Here is a 20,199-nt window from a genome sequence, read left to right on the forward strand (position 1 = left end):
ATGTCCTGAATGTGACTCACAGAAAAACGCGCGCCAGTATAATGCGCATGCACAGACATGCCAGAATACAGTTCTCTTTCGAGCTTGAACGAATGGTAAATGGTAAATCGTAAAAGGACTGCATTTATATAGTGCTTTCACAGACACAATTGCCACCAAAGCGCTTTACAATTTGCCTCACATTCACCCATTCACTCACTCATTCATACATCGACGTGCGACGGCAGCCATGCAGGGCGCCATCCAGCTCGTCGGGAGCAGCTGGGGTTAGGTGTCTTGCTCATTGACACCTCGACACTTGGTCAGGTGGAACCGAGGATTGAACCACCAACCTTCCGGTTTGTAGACAACCCACATGAACCACTGAGCCACTGCCGAACAATAACACACACAATTATGCCAACATGTCGTTTTGTCGATTATCTTCATAACATAAGAGCAGTCTTATGATGGACAAAAAGAGTTGTGCTTGAGAGAATGAGGCGCGTGAGAGATCCGCGTCTCGGCAACGGCTGCTCTTAAAGGGCCAGCAGCGAATAAAGTGTTCCGTCAGTAAAGTTAATCAAAGAACAAAGGGAACAGAAAATTACTCACTGCTCTTGACTAAAGAAGTTTTGTGGGTTTAATAAGGATTAGTCTATATATATAATTTATAATTCATGCAGCGCAGACTGTTTGATAACTTAAACTTCAATTTATGTATATAAATCTCAGGGTTCCAGACTGCGACCAAATTGGTTGCATATGCGACCATTTTTTGAGGATGTGCGAGTTAAAATGTTATGTGGTCGCATTTGTGCGAGTGGACGCTTGAGCAACAGAACGCCGTTGTATCAGCTGCTGCAGTCCGTAACTTATGTTCAAAATGAACGAGTAGGCTACATCATGAATCCATTTTCCAAACCGTGTTTTTGACCTATTCTGAATCACTACGGTACGCCTATAATAAGTGTTTATATTCGGACTATTTTATCCCGGGGTCGACTCAAGTGCGGAGTAGCCCAGTGCCTGCGTGACTCGCCATAGACATTAACGGAGAGAAGTTCCGTCTACAATGTTCTTCCGCAAGACACGTGCAGTTTATTTATTGACGAACGTAGACGTCACGCGCATTGCACACTGATGGTGAAACGCGCCAATTACGAATTCACGAATTAAGGCATATAAAAATGATAAAAATTGTCTCACGAGTCACGAAACACAGAGCCTCCTCCTCCTACGTCTTTTCAGCGGTTATATTTTCCTCTGTCGAGCGATTACTCTCATGATCACTCGACAGAGGAAAAGGAAATTGCAGAAGGTAAGGAGTGTGAGATTTCTGCTTTTTGTTACAACTATAAACTTTGATAACGAAAAATCTATCAGTTTATTATAATACTCTAATCTTTTAAAATTTAATGCATACATTTGAATGTTTAATGATTTTTAAAAGATAGAAAGATGATAATAGACAGATAGATAGACAGATAGATAGATAGATAGATAGATAGATAGATAGATAGATAGATAGATAGATAGATAGATAGATAGATAGATAGATAGATAGATAGATAGATAGATAGATAGATAGATAGATAGATAGAATATGATTCAAATGTAAATAAATAGATTGTATATAATTCAAATGTTAAATGCTTAAAATTACACATTAAAATTACTGTCCAAAATCCATGAAAATCCTGAAATTTGGCAATGATAATTAATATATTACAGGTATTTCTGCTGCAACCCAGAAAGCCTTTGCTAGCCTTGGTCCATTAAAACCACTATTCATCAGCATGCATTGATTAATCCCATGGCATGTAGCAAAAAAAAAAAAAAAAAGGTGCGACCAAATCATATGCTGGTGCGACCAACTGAGAAAGTTGGTAGCACCAGTGCAACCAGTGGAAAAGTTAGTCTGGAGCCCTGAATCTGTAAATCCTCAATCCTACCTGTTAAGACAGGAAGGGCACAGGTAAATATGGCATTTATTATGGGTTTATGTGAGGATTGTTTGAAGTTCACTTAATTTAAAAGCTGTTATTATTATTTTTTAAGCCTAATAAATATTTTAAAAGTTGATCGCTTTCAATTGTATTGATGGAATCACTGTAATGTTGGATGGCTATAATTAACGTTTAAAATGGGGGGTGTCGTCATTTTTATCCAGACATCAATGGTTTATTGATCATTATAGGTGTTATCAATCATTTAGTTGTTGTTGCTAGTTTGAGTTGAGAAATACATATTAATACACAGAATGATCACTAATCTGTGTGTGTATTTTACTTTAGAACCAAGCAAGTTGACTCATGAAACCATTTGTTTATTATATCGCAATCGCATATCGCAATCGCAATATTGACCTCATTAATCGCAATATGACATTTTCCCCAAATCGTGCAGCCCTAACTAAAATGTCAGAAACTGTTCTGCCTTTTATGTTTAAACTGGAGTCAGACAATGATGAAGAGACTCAAGAAGAAGTGACAACATGCAGAATGCAACAGGACGTTTCTGAATGGTTAGTTGATGAATTTATGTTGCTGATGTGGAGTTAACTATCTTCAAGTCTTTGATTAGCATATTCTGTCATGATAATCTATTAAATCGCTCGTGTGGGAACTGTTGTAAGATGCCTACAGAGTGACATGCTATTGCATTTGTGTTACGTACTGTATTGCATGTGAAAAGACGGATGAGACAGCTTGAGCAGACTCACAAATGTGCTCTACTGCAACAACTCTTCCTCTTCTCAAGATGGACTGTGTTCCCAGGGGCGGGGTTTATGTACATTTTAGGGTTAGTGATGTCACTAACCCTGTAGGAATCTCGTGTAGTCCCTACCAGCCGTTTGTTGTAGTCCTTAAAAAACGATTTCTTTAAAAACAAATATCTTCCTTTGCTTTGAACTTTGAGTATTGTAACTTTACAGATGTTGTTAATGCTCAAACAGCAACATTGCACACTAACTAAAGTTAGAAAAGTGAAATCATAATCAACCACCCCTTTAAAAGGATGAGTTGCAAAAAAATATACCCCCCTCACAGTTGTCATGAAGGGCAAAATTAGCTATAAAGACCAAAACCACTTTTTGTACCAGGCTGTAAACATATTTTTTTTCTGCTGTAAAGTTGGGCATATTAACATTGGGGGTATATGGGATTGACTCTCTTTTGGAGCCTGTCTCTAGCAACCAGTCGATGAATTGCATTTTAAGTCACTTCCGTGTTGGATTCATTTTGACAGCCTTAATAAATATACATTTTACAAATATATTTTTTAATTTGAATTTTAATGAACCTTTTTACAAAAATTAGATATGTTACAACACATATATGTTTATTACTTTCTTTAAAAAGTAGTACATAAGTACTGTACACTAAATTTAATGTTTCCTGCTGGCCATTATTCCAATTTTATGGCCAGCAGGAAACATCAAATTTAGTGTGACTTTATTTCTAGGAATGCACTCCTGTGTGTAACGTGTCTCGGGGAAGCTTCATGCATGACAAATCTTAGCATCCATTTTTCACCTTTTCTTTTCATCCCTCCCTTTCCCTCCCCTTCTCAATCTTTCTCAATCGTGTAGAGTGATGGAATTAAAGTGTGTGTGTGTGTGTTCGTGTGCGTGTGTGTTTGTGTATGTGTGTGTGTGTGTGTTCATGTTTATATTACATTGTGGAGACCAAATGACCCCACAAGTATAGTAAAACCTGAAATCACCTACATTGTCGGGACCAGCCAGCGGTCCCCATGAGGAAAACAGCGTATAAATCATACTAAGTAATGTTTTTTTGAAAATGTAAAAATGCAGAAAGTTGTGTGTGATGGGTAGGTTTAGGGATGGGGCAGTGTAAGGGGACAGAATATACAGTTTGTACAGTATAAAAACCATTACGCCTATGGAGAGTCCCCACAAAGATGTGTGCGCCTGTTTGTGTGTGTGTGTGTGTGTGTGTGTGTGTGTGTGTGTGTGTGTGTGTGTGTGTGTGTGTGTGTGTGTGTGTGTGTGTGTGTGTGTGTGTGTGTGTGTGTGTGTGTGTGTGAGTGTGTGTGTGCGTGTGTGTGTGTCTGTGTGTCTGAGACTGAGTGGCAATGATCAGTGAAAGCTCAAGCCTGTACCATAAACAGTGAATGTCCCAGCCCGCTGGCTGCTGCAGCCCAGCCCTCTGCCTGTCTCAACTGGCCCGCACGTACTGATAGCTTACCTCTGGAATCATCTGGATCAACTCACATACACAGTAAAATACACAACTGCTTTGGCACAAACAATGTATGCGTGTGCACTTGCTCATGTACACACAAAAGCACACTTTACGCTTTTAAGCAAACATACCAAAACTTTACATACTCAACAAAGTCAAATTTTCAGCCTTTTTTCTAAGTCGGGCTTTGTGCCGCCCCATGATCACCTTTCTTCTCTTTTTCTCTCAACACAACAGTTTATTCAGCAGGGTGTAGCCCGCGAGACCTCAGCAGCCATTGTCAAGGTCTGAGAGTGTTAGTGTAAACATAGGCAGCATCGTGAGAGCTAGAGACACAGCCTTGCCCTGTAGTTATGTTTTTTTTTTCTATCTAAAGAGTCACTCTTTCTCTGTAGCTTTAAGGTATGTGTGTTTGGCAGGAACTGGTCCTGCTTAAGGTGTGTTCTGGAGTCTGTTGGTTTTTGCCAAAATACGACACACCTGGAAATGCAACAGGCACGTTTTAAGCAACTGTGTGCACATGTTTGCATCGATTGTCTCGTGTTGAAGATATGCATCTGAATTCATAAAAGGCTTTATGCTTAAAGATTCCAAGCACTGATACCTCTGTGTACTCTTTTAAAACAAAGGGTTATATGCTCAAATGAAAAATCATAAATTACACATACTTAAAGGAATGCAATTCCTTTGCATCCCCCCCCCCCCCCAAAAGAAAAACTATTATAAATTACATTTTTTTTTTAAATGTATTTACTCAATATTTTAGTCATGATTTACCCACTTTCATTTCATTACATATCTTAAAGCCTTTCATTTTTTGTTTCTGTGGTACAAAGTAGCAGGATATTGATGATAGCTCTTATGACCATGTTGTAGTCCATACTTGTGCTCTATATTTTTCTTATAATAGGAATGCCTTTGGTTTGTGTCATAACCAATCACGACGTGCCAGTTTGAAGGAAAATGGCATATAAGAGTCAATAATTAATTGTTTGGAATGTTAAAGGAATAATGAATCGTGTCGTTTCGGTATACTGTTATCTTATCGATGTCCAAATTAGAATAAAAAATAAACATCATGACACAATTAACTACTTTAAACATTTAAAAGTTAAATGCATTGACATATGACACACAATGTCTTCAGAATATATAATTTAGAATAAAAAAAGAAAAAAAGTCAGAGTTAAAAGTTTTGGCAAAAGCGTAATGCAAATTATTATAATATTTGACCATAATAATTGATTTATAAATGTCTAAAATGCATGCTGTCAGTAAATAAGGTTGTATTACGTTTCTTTCTCATGTATCCTCCCTTAATATACGTGCAACATATATTATGATATCATATCTTATAATCATATGATTATGACTGTGGTTACTAAACTGCAAACAAATATAACTCCCAATTGTTACCTCAAAGAGCTATTTCTACCTGATTTAGCACATAAACGTTAGTTTTATTAATCAATATTTTTTAACTTCAATTAAAGGTTTATATTTAAATGATTTAGATGTGACCATTTTTTTTTTAGAATGCAAAAACTATGTGTCATAATTTTGAAATATTTAATTCAAGTGGAGGGGAGAGTGAATGTAGAGAAAAGTATGTATCCATCGATCAGCTAAAAAAGAAGACCTCCTGAGGCTAAAGACTGAATGCTTTGTAGTGATTACAGTAGATTCTTGACTTTACCTGGAGCCTGTATGAGAGTGAAGGAGGGCCGCTAGGTCACTGGTTATGTGGTTAACGTTTGTTTAATGGCTATGGTGTTGTGCTGAAGGGCATATCAGTCTCAGCGAGACACACGAGAAGTGTTTTTTTACAGGCCACACGTTTATCAAATGTCACTAGCGAAGCATAACTACTTTTACTTCCATTTCAAAAACTCTATCAACGATAGAAAGTTCCTGAAATTGAATTTATACCAAGCTCATTCTATTTAAAAGCTATCTTTCATGAAGTTAAGAAAACGTCTCAGATTTCACAGATATGTTTGGTTTCTAATCATTCTGTAAAGAAGTAAAAAACTGTGAAATGTGTTTTTTTATACTGCCTCATTTAGAATAGTATAACCTGGCATGATGTGTCAGATTTCTTGTAAAAACGCAAAAACGCTGTGGGATGCGGCACAGTAACAGCCAATCAGAACATATTCAAAGTTTAATATACATTTACGAGGAATGTGATTTTAAACCAATGACATTTCACTGTGGGCGGGGCTACCCGGAGCAATGGCACAGAAATAGAAACCAAATGGCCAACAAGCTTGACAAAAACTCAAATTAACAGGAAAAACTATTTATTGCTTGTTGATTTGTTTTGTTGCACCAATACGTGATGCAATACTTACAAATTGGTGTGATTGCATGGACAGTTGTAGAAATCACAGCCTTTCATTCCATGACTGATGGAGAAACGGTACATTGTCTGTTGTGAAAGATGCTTGTAAAATATGGAAGGGTGCCAACACATTACAAAGAGCGAATGTTTGGAGGTTTTAAAGCCCTGTGTTTACTGCCAGGCACTCTCTTGTCTTATGAGGTTTCATCAGCCTGGAAAATAAAGACATCCCCTCTAGGCTTTTCATAAAAAAATATTTACTTAACATGGCAAAAGAGAAAGGCAGAGGGGATGAAAGAAAATCTGATGAGCGGAGGGAATTGCCTCTAAGCTAGCAAACATTACATTGGGCTGTATATAAAGGAGGCGACCTGAAGAGAAATGGTGACAGTTTTGGCAGGGAGGGAAGCCGGGGGGGTCTGGGGTCAAGCTGACCTAATTGAAAGCATGAAATTGTGGATCCCTGAGCAGATAATGCACTTGTTAGTAGTAAGGGATTACAGATGTTGCAACAAAAGATTTGTGCCACTTGTTCCTGTTTTTGTACAGTTGAGTGCTTTTTGTGCATGCTTCAGCAAACTCATGAAATGCATTTATGTAATTATATTTGTAAAATCTGCGTGTCTGCATTTTCATAGTGTTTTTCTCTGCTCTCATCGAATTCTCCCACTAGTCTTGCAATCAGTATGTCAGGGGTTTTCAGGGACCCCCAAATGTGACTATTCTCTTGTGAGGTACCCCCTTCCTAAAATAATATTTTCAAATAATGTTTTTTTATAAACATCATTTGCTCAGTCAGTCAGTTCTATTTTTCTAGTTCTATTTATTTATTCATTTCTATTTTTTCTAGTTCTATTTATTTATTCATTTCTATAATGATACATGGAATAAATAAATAGAAATAGAATAAATATAGATAGAAATAGAATAAATAAAAAGAAATAGAAATAATTGAGTAAATGAATAAGCATAAATAGAATAAACAAACAAAAATTAATAGAAAAAATAAAATAGAATAAATAAATAGAAATTGATAAACAGAATAAATAGAATAAATAAATAATTAGAAATAGAATAAATAAATAGAATATTATTATTTATTTATTTTCTCTGAACTCTTCTGTGGACCCCATAGTATTTCCTTGTAGAGTCCCCTGTAGAGTTTATTGCAAATGTAGATTTCTCTAGCAATGCTATCATTTATCTGTCATTGTTTTCCAGCATACAAGCATTACGATATGTGTGTGTTTTTCAGGAGAGAAGGTGAGGGTGTGCGGGTGTTTTGGGATAAACTCAGAGAACCATCTTTCACGTCTCGTTGGAATCCTTTTTCTGTTGACTATCCTTTCTGTTCATTCACCTATCACCCTGTCAGGGGTGCTAATGAGCAGCTGGGTCACCTGTGTGAGGTCAGTATTACAATGCAACACACAGAACACGTTTATCACAGTCAGGTCTCATTCCTTACCCCTGACATATTCCTATAAGATCTTCAAACTATCAGACTAAACCCAACCATTAAATTAGCTCAGTTAGCCACTCTCAAAACCTGTTTTACAGAAGCTGCCAGAGGACTTGCAGAGGTGGAGTAAGAATCCACAATTTCTTGGAAGTCGACTTAGGAAGAAATGACGTGTTCAGTTAACTTAGTGGTGCAATATTTATTTCACTACATTATTAAGATTTCAAAGAATGACAACTTGAGGATTGAGGCAAGGTTACTTAAGGCAACGTTTCTCAAACTGGGGTCATTCGAAATCAAATGTGGTCAGTGGAAATTTTCTGCATAAATAAATTGACGTAAGTTACTGAATATGCTGAATGAGTGTTAATCAATGAAAGGCTCACCAGTTCCACCTGGACTCTTTTACAAATGGGCGTAGTGACGCATTGGCACTGACGTGTTAAACTTGGTCTGCCAAATTTCAAGTTTATAGTTTAAAAATAAACTTGATTAAAAATTAAAAATACATGAGTTTTTTTTTTTTTACCATCTGCTTACCAAACACCTTTTTATTTTATGTGTATGTTGTTGTTTTTTTTGCTCGTTTTTATATGCATATAAAAGCAACCTCTTTTGTTTATATCTATCTTTCCCTTGCGAAAAAAAGTAGTTTAGCTTACTTTTTTAAAAAGTGCTTAAAGTACCTAATAATACACTTTAAAAGTGTAAAATATACTGTAGTGCGAACGGAACGGAATGTTTTCAGACACTTAATTATGTTAATTGCAATAAATGAAAATATATTATTACTTAAATTTATTAAATGCAATTAGCTGAAATTAGCCGAACTAGAGTGCCTTTTGACCCACTTAACTAGGACTTAAGTACATCTTTATATGTAATTTCATCATTTCTCTACTGACTTTGAAATATATTTAAAGTGTACTGCTAAATGTACTGACAAGCATTTATGGGAAACTAAAATATACTTTAATGTCACTTGTATGTTATGTATTTAGATATATTTATATTTAATTACACATTTTTAATGATGAAATTGTAATTTAGTACATTTTTAAATAAATTAAACTTGAAATATAGGGTACAATGGGGCTGAATGCGCACTAGGGTAAAAGGTGCTTTTTACTTTATTCTCTATTATTTGTATAAATAAAATGTGCCTTTTGCCCCATGCTGGTGAGCGTTTTACCTTGTGTGTGGGGTAAAAGGTCCACCTTGCCATCTCATATATTTATATGCTTTTTAAACAAACTAACCACTTTTATGATTTATTTGCACACAAAATCTGTTGCTCCATCAATGTTCAATAAAACTTTTTTTTTTTTTTTTTCAATCATACACTATGGGAGTAGTGAAAAGCATTTTTTTATACTTGGGGGCTTTAACCCCATTTTACCCTAATACTGAATAACACACTACGGTTACTTTAGTATGTGTAGTAGGCTATGTTAGCCAACATAAAGTAAATACATTTCTTTAAAGCATGACAAAACATTATTAAAATATAATGATTTAAAATGATAATAATTAAAAAAATTATTACATTATCGGCAAGGAAAAAAATAAATATGTAGGCTACTTTTAAGATTTGAAATTCACTACAAGTGCACATTCAATACAATTAAGCTCTTCTTTTTCTCAAGGGATATGGAGATAAACTGATATTCTGTTTTGTTGTTGTTACGCTAACTATCTGAAGTAGACCTTATATTATGTCATGATCATCTTTGATCATCTAACTATCTGAAGTTGACCTTCTATTATGTCATGATCATCTTAGAGGTTAGGGGACCAGTAGACAGTTTGAGGTCAAGTGGTCATTGGTTTAGAAAAAGTCCTTCATTTTTATATAAGTAAACCCTGATTTAAGACTATCATTTAATTAGACAATAAACAAGAAATAGTCCAAGTGCGTATAGAAAAATCACTGAAATCAAAAATGTTGAAATTAGATTTGTTTTGGTCCCTGGCTAACTTAGCGTCACTAAAGTATGTACACTCACCTAAAGGATTATTAGGAACACCTGTTCAATTTCTCATTAATGCAATTATCTAATCAACCAATCACATGGCAGTTGCTTCAATGCATTTAGGGGTGTGGTCCTGGTCAAGCCAATCTCCTGAACTCCAAACTGAATGTCAGAATGGGAAAGAAAGGTGATTTAAGCAATTTTGAGCGTGGCATGTTTGTTGGTGCCAGACGGGCCGGTCTGAGTATTTCACAATCTGCTCAGTTACTGGGATTTTCACGCACAACCATTTCTAGGGTTTACAAAGAATGGTGTGAAAAGGGAAAAACATCCAGGATGCGGCAGTCCTGTGGCCGAAAATGCCTTGTTGATGCTAGAGGTCAGAGGAGAATGGGCCGACTGATTCAAGCTGATAGAAGAGCAACTTTGACTGAAATAACCACTCGTTACAACCGAGGTATGCAGCAAAGCATTTGTGAAGCCACAACACGCACAACCTTGAGGCGGATGGGCTACAACAGCAGAAAACCCCACCGGGTACCACTCATCTCCACTACAAATAGGAAAAAGAGGCTACTAATTGCAAGAGCGCACCAAAATTGGACAGTTGAAGTCTGGAAAAATGTTGCCTGGTCTGATGAGTCTCGATTTCTGTTGAGACATTCAGATGGTAGAGTCAGAATTTGGCGTAAACCGAATGAGAACATGGATCCATCATGCCTTGTTACCACTGTGCAGGCTGGTGGTGGTGGTGTAATGGTGTGGGGGATGTTTTCTTGGCACACTTTAGGCCCCTTAGTGCCAATTGGGCATCGTTTAAATGCCATGGCCTACCTGAGCATTGTTTCTGACCATGTCCATCCCTTTATGGCCACCATGTACCCATCCTCTGATGGCTACTTCCAGCAGGATAATGCACCATGTCACAAAGCTCGAATCATTTCAAATTGGTTTCTTAAACATGACAATGAGTTCACTGTACTAAAATGGCCCCCACAGTCACCAGATCTCAACCCAATAGAGCATCTTTGGGATGTGGTGGAACGGGAGCTTCGTGCCCTGGATGTGCATCCCACAAATCTCCATCAACTGCAAGATGCTATCCTATCAATATGGGCCAACATTTCTAAAGAATGCTTTCAGCACCTTGTTGAATCAATGCCACGTAGAATTAAGGCAGTTCTGAAGGCGAAAGGGGGTCAAACACAGTATTAGTATGGTGTTCCTAATAATCCTTTAGGTGAGTGTATGTAGTTCAAGGTGTGAGCGAAGGGTCTTATGCAGGTGACCTCACAGATCGCATAACTAGTCATTTGGACTACGGGGGTGTCTAATCCTACAGCCACACATTCCCATTCCTCACATTCCACCCCGCCTACTGAGGTGAACAGCAGGTTCAACAAAAAATGAAGAACGGTTGATAAAAAAAAAGAGAAAACATAAACAGGAATGTTTTGACAAGCAGAACCTGACAAACACGAGTTGAGTCAAATAAGCATATAAAAGATGTTTTTGCCGTGTGTTTTACTGAATAAATGACTTCTCCATATTGTTCTTCCTCATGTAGATTCAAAGCTTCAGGGAGGAGCTGACTTTAGCAGCGCAGAGAGCCCACAGCAAGAATCCTGTACCTGGAAAAGCCAACGGGGTTCTTGTGCTGAATCAACCCATTCTAATCGAAGCATATGTTGGTCTGATGTCTGTCATAGGCAACCAAAACAAGCTGGGCTATTGCTTAGCACGAGGCAATTTTGGTTTCTGAGGGCACTTTGAGTGTTCCGATGATTGTTTACACTTAAGTAATTCTCTTGCACCAGCTGAGCATGTGTAATTTATATTTTAATTTAGTATATTTTAAATATACGGGAGGAATGTATAATTTCTGTTCTTAAAATACATTTATCTTTACTATTAATGTCCATCAAACCTTTCAGTTTCATCTAGTTACATTAGCACCAAAGTGTCAATCAGATATTTCCTTTTTGGTTGTGGCATAGCATACAAAGTATGTTTTCCCTCCTCCTACGACCTCCTGTGTAGAAATATCTTGTATTTGGTATGCTATCTCTCAGAAGAAACCTCGCTACGTGTTTTGTAATGTGCCTTTTCTTTCTTTCTGTTTCTATGCTGATATCCTACCTCATCACAAAGCTTCTTACAAGCCAATTGATGCATAAGGGTACATAAGTCATTTTTGTTTGATGGTTTAGGGTTTTATTATTACAGCAAAATGCAGTTCTGGTTTTCCCCATATTTTGTAATTACTACATTCACTTAGTGATCTTGATATATTTCTACAACAGAGTGTCAAACAAACTGTAAAGCCTTTATCAAATAAATGCTAATACTGAAACATGCTTCATTAGTGCTGAAACTGACATTAGTGTTCCTTAGCTTTGCTTAATTTATCTGACTAGTTTGCTCTGTTTTGATTTATTGGGCAGGTGGGCCATGTCAACAAGCTTGAAACGTATAAAACATGTATATTTTACATTTAAGGTAATGTGAATTGTCCCCAGAAAACTGGCACCAGCATGGCCACCCCAGTTAACATGGTGTACATAAGTCACTGAATGTGGATGCTTTTCTTGATTGCTAACACACAATTCATGAAACAATTCACCATTTTCTCACAACTATAAACAATCTCATAACACACCAATTTGTACAAACCTCAAACTTCCACATCGAACTCAAATATTTCAGTCAAAAACAAATTCTCTTTTGTCAGAATCAAACCTTGGCCCCAGATATCACACAAAACTTAACAAATACACATACTATTTTCCTGCCTGGAGAAAACTGGTGAGATCAATTCATAACACTGTAACAAAAACCTCATATTGGAATACAGCAATGATTTTGCAGCTCATTGTCTATTATAGTATACAACATAAATGAAAGAGTGCAGATACAGTAAAATACAACACTAACCTTTAGAAAAAATTTATTTTCATTACACTACTGTAAAGTGATCTTACAGTAGATGAATACCAAAGAATTGAATAAGAACTCAGTATGCAACACAATTGAGTATACTGTCAATTACAGTACAGTAGAAAATAAATATATTCAGTATCCTCTGCACCTTCGGCCAAATTTTATTACAGCATACAGTTCTTTAGCAGTTTCTTGGTCTTCTGTTCTGATAAGAGACTCTCTTACCTCCCTGAGGCAGTCGTCTCTCATTTCTGCAAAAAATACAGTACATGTAACAAATTGGCTACAAATAAATTTGACAATTGTGAGTTTCCCTCATCTAAAGCACTGTTACTGTGTACTGTAATTATACTGTATAACCCTGTAGATGATTCCTTCAGCTCTCTCTCCAGTGTTAGGATGCATTTTCTAATGCACTAATAACCAGTGCTCCTATTTATATTATCCTGAGATTCTGATTGGTGTGTCATCAGTTTTGCTACATAATGTTTACTCATGGATACATGTGTTATTTGAGTTCACATTATGATTCTTGAGTTAATTAAACTAAGTGTTTGTGTTTTATGAATGAGAATTGGAATGTGTGTGAAAACAGGTCAGTTTTTCTCAGTCGATTTGACACATTTCTTCAAATGAAAGTAGTTGATCTCAAAACAATTAACACAGCACACTAAACACTTATGTTGATGAAACAGTTCAATATTCTCTGAAGCACTGCAGTTTATAATGCATTTTTTTAAGTAAATGCTATCATCAAAACTAGGTGTGCTCTATTGTATTTGGGTGATTCTTCAATTGGGGGCTATTTTGCCATCTTACATTTTGATGAATGAAATCTGGTTGAATTTTGTTGGAATTATGTCAAGGCAATGTTTACATGCTTTGATGTAAAGATATAATAATGGCCACGACTGAGCTTAAATATAATTTGAGTATTTTATATCTATTTGCCAACTGGCACTGAAAAACGTCATTCCCATCACAACATCAAAAAGTCTCATAATGCAAAGAATGTATCAAGGAGATCATTTAAATGATGTTTCCTAACAAAGTTCGGGAGGAGCATGTTCAGATAATTAAACACATGTGGAGCACATTCAGGTAATCAAGCCTAATTAGACACGAGTGGAGCACACTCCCAATCAATGAGGTAAGAGGTATATATTCAGCAAACTTAACTCAGTTCTTTGACAGTCTAACAGCATATTGGTTCGACCTTCTTGCTACCATGTCTCAACTCCAGCTCTTCCCATCCGATGAGGAATCTAACTTCTCACCGGATCCTCAGCCACAATCAGCTGACCCAAGGACAACTCCTTCTCTACCCAACATTTCAACTGATCCTCAGGCTTCTCCATGCGGCCGCCTGCCTGCCCGAACAGCTACACGCTCGCCTAGACGCAGAGGCCAGCCCTCGCCTCCACCAGCGAGACATCACAATCCCTCCCCTGCTTCTTCCTATCGCTCGGCCGTCCCAACAATTCCACCAATTGGAAAGTGGACAGTTTTAGGATTGAGGCAAGCGCTGATCAATTCAGATGTTCAGTTCTCGCGAAGGATGAACAAAGCGGAACTATACGCCTTGTATGTATCCTTGCAATCAACTAACCTCTCTCCGAAGTCCATGCCGGCCCCGAAAAGGACCAGCAGGCAAAGCAAAGCTCAGGATTCACCTCGCTCGACAACACCACCATCGCAGCGTACCAAATCCAGTTCTCTTTCAGCATCAAACCGCAGCAGAAGGCCTTCAGCAAGCTTGGGCCGCGCCCCAGTTCCTTCTGCTGTCAGACCTCGCCAGCAGGCTGCACCTTTGGTTGAAACCAGGCCCGCCGACCTTCCCTCAGCATATCAGAACATGGCTCCTGCTGTTTCTAATAATCCTTTTTCTTTTCAGTGGCCTCCAGCACCTGTCCCAGATGCTAGCGCGAGGCTGCCTCCGCTAGCATTGGAGGCCCAATCATTTCAACCTACCTTTACAACAGCTACTAATCCCTCTTCTTTTCAGTGGCCAGCAGCTCCAGTAGCTCAAGCTAGCGTGAGGCTGCCTCCGCTTGCAGCACAAGCCCACTTTTCTCAGTTTCAACCTTCCTTTCCTTCTCATACTTTTAATCCTCTTCCCCAAGCCCCAGAGGCCAATTCAAGCGTGAGGCTGCCTCCGCCGACAATTGCAGCCCCGGCCTCGGCTCCTTTCAGCTCTCTTCTCCAGGCAAAATCTCTCCACTCTCTCTTCACAGCAACTCAGATGCCTGTCCCATCGAACGCCGTTGCCGCGGAGCCGCCCCCAGTGTCCCACAACATCCGAGCACAGATCCTGTCAGGTGCAGACGTAGATCTTTCATCTCTTCTCTCTCTGTTACCTGTAACCGAATCAAACCGCCAAATAGATTGTGGGGATTTTTCTGTCACTTTAAAAAACCCAAATCCACATTCATCACGTTTACTTTCTTTTTCCGAGTTCACAATTGCTTTCAGCCGTTTCACTGAAGTAATCTGCTCTGCCTTCCCCCATAGGCGGCGCGAATTAAACGATTACTTATCAATTATAGCCGAACTTGCGCTGTCCTATGGAGGAGGGCACTTCTACACATACCACAAGCTCTTTTCCGCCAAGTGCTCTGTCCGGGTCGCCCAGTGGAACCAATGTCCTTACTGGGGCGCTCTTGATCCAGATCTACACAGCAGGGTTTTCCTAGGCTGCAGGAACATTTCATGTGCGGTATGTAGGTCAGTGGCACATTCAACCACAACATGTCCTCAAATCAACCCCTCCATCCCCCCCTGCCCAGACTCAGCCCCAGTTAAATCAACCAGCTATGTGCCAAGACTTACAACCAATGAAAATCCCGATGGAGGAAGACAGCAGACAGCCTCCTTTTCAAACAGCAGGCAGCTGTGCAGTAGTTTTAACCATGGGAGGTGCTACAGACAGCGTTGCCGGTTTCTCCATGTCTGCAATTTCTGCGGCGGTGCCCATGCCCGCCATGTTTGCCCAGTGTTCAAAGCAGTCAATAAAAAAACATCAAAAAATTACTTGTCGACTCCCGTGAATATTTCTCGCTTAGCAATCGAACTAGCTCATCACCCGGACACCCACTTCACACACTATCTTCTGTCCGGCCTCGAGCACGGTTTCAAACCTGGCGTGGAATGCCCACTCTCTCAAAATATTGTCTGTAATAATCTTCAATCTGCTATGGCTGAGCCCGATGTAGTAGACAACCTGATCAAAAAAGAAGTCGAGTCAGGCTTCATGATTGGTCCTTTCGACAATCCTCCTTTCGAAGTTTTTCGTATCAGCCCCATTGGAGTGGCCACAAGAAAATTTTCTGGTAAAAAACGCCTTATAATTGATTTATCAGCCCCACATGATTCCCCGTTCCCAAGCATTAACAGCTTGATCCCCCTTGACGAATTTTCTCTCAAATACCATGATGTAGATCAGGCGATCGACATGATAAAAATCGCGGGTCGGGGAGCTTGGCTGGCAAAAATCGACATCACTTCTGCCTTCAAAGTGATGCCCATCCATCCAGATTCATGGCACTTATTCGGTGTACGCTGGCAAGGAAAATTTTATTTTTCCGTACGCTTAACTTTCGGATGCAAAAGCAGCCCCAAAATTTTCGACACGCTATCAGAAGCTGTTTGCTGGATTTTGTCAAACAATTATGCGATTCCTCACCTCATTCACTTGCTAGATGATTTCCTAATCATTTCGCCTCCCGACGCCATCCCAGCCGCTCATATCCTCACCGTTCAAAATGTTTTTTCAGAGCTTGGGATCCCCATCGCCCAGGAGAAAACCATGGGTCCCACCACATCCATCGAATTCCTCGGCATTAACTTAGATTCAGTACAATTCCAGGCTTCCCTGCCAAAGGAAAAAATTGACAGGATCATACTCGTCTCATCTACCCTCATTGACCGCTCAAATTGTTCCAAACGCGAACTCTTATCCCTGCTCGGCCACTTAAACTTCGCAATGCGCATCATTCCACAAGGCCGCCCTTTCATTTCGCATCTCCTCTCACTCGCTTCTTCGGTTCACGCACTAGAAGACCTAATTTCCATATCTCAGATGTGCCGTGATGAACTCAGGTTATGGATAACTTTCCTAAAACAGTGGAATGGCCTATCCTTTTTCTATAACGATCTCGTTTTTTCTCCAGTCGATATCCAATTATTTACAGATGCGGCCCCCTCAATTGGCTTCGGGGGTTTCTACCAAGGACGCTGGTTTGCATCTCCGTGGCCCCCCCAACTCCAAGACACGACTCAGTCCTCAGCCCTATTTGAGCTTTACCCTCTTGTGGTAGCAGCCTTCCTGTGGGGGAAAGGATGGGCCACCAGTAGCGTTTTAGTGCATTGTGACAATGAAGCAACCGTTGAATGCATTAATAAAGGCCGTTCCCATTCACCCGCCCTGATGCCACTCTTAAGACGCCTAATCTGGATCTCAGCGTGTGATCAGTTTATCATAATTGCCAAACACATCCCCGGGTCTGAAAATCTAATCGCTGACTCTCTGTCTCGTTTTCTGTTTCAGAAATTCAGGATGCTGGCTCCAGAGGCAGACCAATTCCCAACTCCAGTACCTCACTATTCAGAACTAATATTCCCGTAACCCACCCTCTAAAACAACTCCTCGACACATCACTGGACACCATCCTCCAAGCAGTTTCTCCCAGGACCCTCCAATCTTATGTGACAGCTTGGAGGTGTTTTAAAGCATTCCACTTCTCATACACCTTGCCATTCCCTGATTTTTCTCTCCTTTCAATCACCTCATTCATCTCCTACCTTAACAGCATTAAGGGCCTCCAAGTTGGAACCATCAAAGGTTACCTGAGCGGCATCCAGTTTTTCCACAAATTGATGTACGGCGCTCCCTCCCCAGAGATAAATAATTCACAAACCTCCCTTCTGGTCAAAGGAATTCAACGATCTCATCCCACCCATCCCGACACCAGACAACCCATAACACTAGATATTCTCACAAAATGTATTCATGCCCTCCGCACAGTCTACCAGCCTCTCGAGACAGCCCGTACACTCGATGCTATGTTTATTCTAGCATTTTTCGGCTTTCTTAGATGCTCGGAACTCGCCATCACTTCCAAATTCGACCCAAGAGTCCACCCCACCATCTCAGACTTATCAGTACTGGATAGTGAAACCATCTCATACTTGATTAAGCAAAGCAAGACAGACCAATCCAAAAAAGGCCATTTCATCTACATCTTCAAACTCTCATCGCCAATCCAACCATACCAATCCATTCAGGCATATCTTCATTGGAGAAGCTCCCAGGCTAAATCCCACCTTGATCCCCTATTTATAGATGACTCCAACAAACCTGTGACACGCTTTTGGTTCCAGAAACATCTCAAATCCGTTCTTCAACAGTCAGGCATCCAAGCAAAACATTTCTCCAGTCACTCTTTCCGCATCGGAGCAGCAACTTCAGCTGCCCAAAAAGGCCTCTCCCAGCAGCAGATACAAGCTCTCGGAAGATGGTCCTCAGACGCTTTCCAAAGCTACATCAGGACCAACCGGTTCCACATTAAAAAAGCCCACCAAACCCTCATCGAATAAAACCCTCCGGGTCGTCCACCTGGGTGTTCTTCCTTCTTCCAGTGATCTAAATTCCCAACTGACAAAGCAAAAACTCTCCCAGCGGACATTGCATAATTCTGTCCAGCGAGCATTGGTCTCCCAGCGGACATTGCAAAGCATCTATGTTTTCTCCTTTTCCTGTCCAGCGAGCATTGGTCTCCCAGCGGACATTGCAAGCATCTATGTTTCCTCTTTTCTGTCCAGCGAGCATTGGTCTCCCAGCGGACATTGCATAATTCTGTCCAGCGAGCATTGGTCTCCCAGCGGACATTGCATAATTCTGTCCAGCGAGCATTGGTCTCCCAGCGGACATTGCATAATTCTGTCCAGCGAGCATTGGTCTCCCAGCGGACATTGCAAGCATCTATGTTTCCTCTTTTCTGTCCAGCGAGCATTGGTCTCCCAGCGGACATTGCAAGCATCTATGTTTCCTCTTTTCTGTCCAGCGAGCATTGGTCTCCCAGCGGACATTGCATAATTCTGTCCAGCGAGCATTGGTCTCCCAGCGGACATTGCATAATTCTGTCCAGCGAGCATTGGTCTCCCAGCGGACATTGCATAATTCTGTCCAGCGAGCATTGGTCTCCCAGCGGACATTGCATAATTCTGTCCAGCGAGCATTGGTCTCCCAGCGGACATTGCAAGCATCTATGTTTCCTCTTTTTCTGTCCAGCGAGCATTGGTCTCCCAGCGGACTTTGCATGCATCTATGTTTTCTCTTTTTCTGTCCAGCGAGCATTGGTCTCCCAGCGGACTTTGCATGCATCTATGTTTTCTCTTTCCCATCCAACAGGTATCGATTTCCCAGCGGACAGCAGGAAATCTCCAGTCCGGGCTTCCAAAAAACGCGCCACTCCACCGTCAGCCGGTAGGGCCCATCAGCCCGACGCTGTGAGCTGCTCCCGTCGGAAGCTACATGGGCCCTCCTGGTTGGGCATTCCCAAATCTTGTCAACCAGTAGGGCCCGTCCGCCCAGCGCAGTGAGCTGCTCCCGCCAGAGGCAACACGGGCCCTCCTGGTCAGGCGGCATAAATCACGCTGTTCATCGGCCGGTAGAGCTCGCCTGTCTGACGCTGTGAGCTGCTCCCGTCGAGAAACGGTGCGAGCCCTCCCAACTGTTGTTCCAAATTACGACTGCTCCCCGTTCGTGAGCCAGCAGGCCCTCCTGGTCAAGCAACCAGGCTTATTCTCAAAACGCCAGCCCGCCAAATTCTCTGCGTTTTGGGGGGTCTTTAGTCTGGCGGCTGTCCTTTGCTCTTTGCTTTTGGGGGAGCACTCTGGGTTCGGGCAAAAATTTCCGAGCTCGGAGCCCTCCCCCTGGACAGCACGCCAAATACGCATAATCTTTACTCTGTTTAATTGATGTAAATGTGAACTCGTGAAATGATGTTTCCTAACAAAGTTCGGGAGGAGCATGTTCAGATAATTAAACACATGTGGAGCACATTCAGGTAATCAAGCCTAATTAGACACGAGTGGAGCACACTCCCAATCAATGAGGTAAGAGGTATATATTCAGCAAACTTAACTCAGTTCTTTGACAGTCTAACAGCATCCCTCCACCACCCCATCTCCTCACTTCTTCTCCTAAATACTCTTACAACAAGGGGGAGCACTCTGGGTTCGGGCAAAAATTTCCGAGCTCGGAGCCCTCCCCCTGGACAGCACGCCAAA

The 20,199-nt window shown here is 40.5% G+C and overlaps 2 protein-coding genes across 3 annotated transcripts in view; both read left to right on the forward strand.

Moving 5' to 3' along the window:
- The window catches only part of tprg1 (tumor protein p63 regulated 1), a 32,676-nt gene extending 20,350 nt beyond the window's left edge, over positions 1–12,326 (forward strand). For both annotated transcript variants that reach the window (XM_056246339.1, XM_056246338.1), the window contains exons 5-6: positions 7,790–7,943; positions 11,537–12,326. In XM_056246339.1, the coding sequence (XP_056102314.1) occupies positions 7,790–7,943; positions 11,537–11,731 (349 nt within the window). In that variant the 3' untranslated portion in view covers positions 11,732–12,326. The remainder of the gene's footprint in view (positions 1–7,789; positions 7,944–11,536) is intronic.
- Positions 12,327–14,137: 1,811 nt separating this feature from the next.
- On the forward strand, positions 14,138–18,578 carry LOC130081125 (uncharacterized). Its single transcript, XM_056246095.1, has 4 exons — positions 14,138–14,315; positions 14,531–14,692; positions 15,144–15,227; positions 17,432–18,578. Exons 1-4 carry the CDS (start codon positions 14,138–14,140, stop codon positions 18,502–18,504), a joined length of 1,497 nt encoding a protein of 498 aa, XP_056102070.1. The 3' UTR covers positions 18,505–18,578.
- Positions 18,579–20,199: the final 1,621 nt, after the last annotated feature.

This window comes from Rhinichthys klamathensis, unplaced genomic scaffold (genome assembly GCF_029890125.1).
Source record: "Rhinichthys klamathensis goyatoka isolate OS25496 unplaced genomic scaffold, OSU_Roscu_1.1 h1tg000036l_1, whole genome shotgun sequence".
In the NCBI taxonomy this organism is placed as follows: Eukaryota; Metazoa; Chordata; class Actinopteri; order Cypriniformes; family Leuciscidae; genus Rhinichthys; species Rhinichthys klamathensis.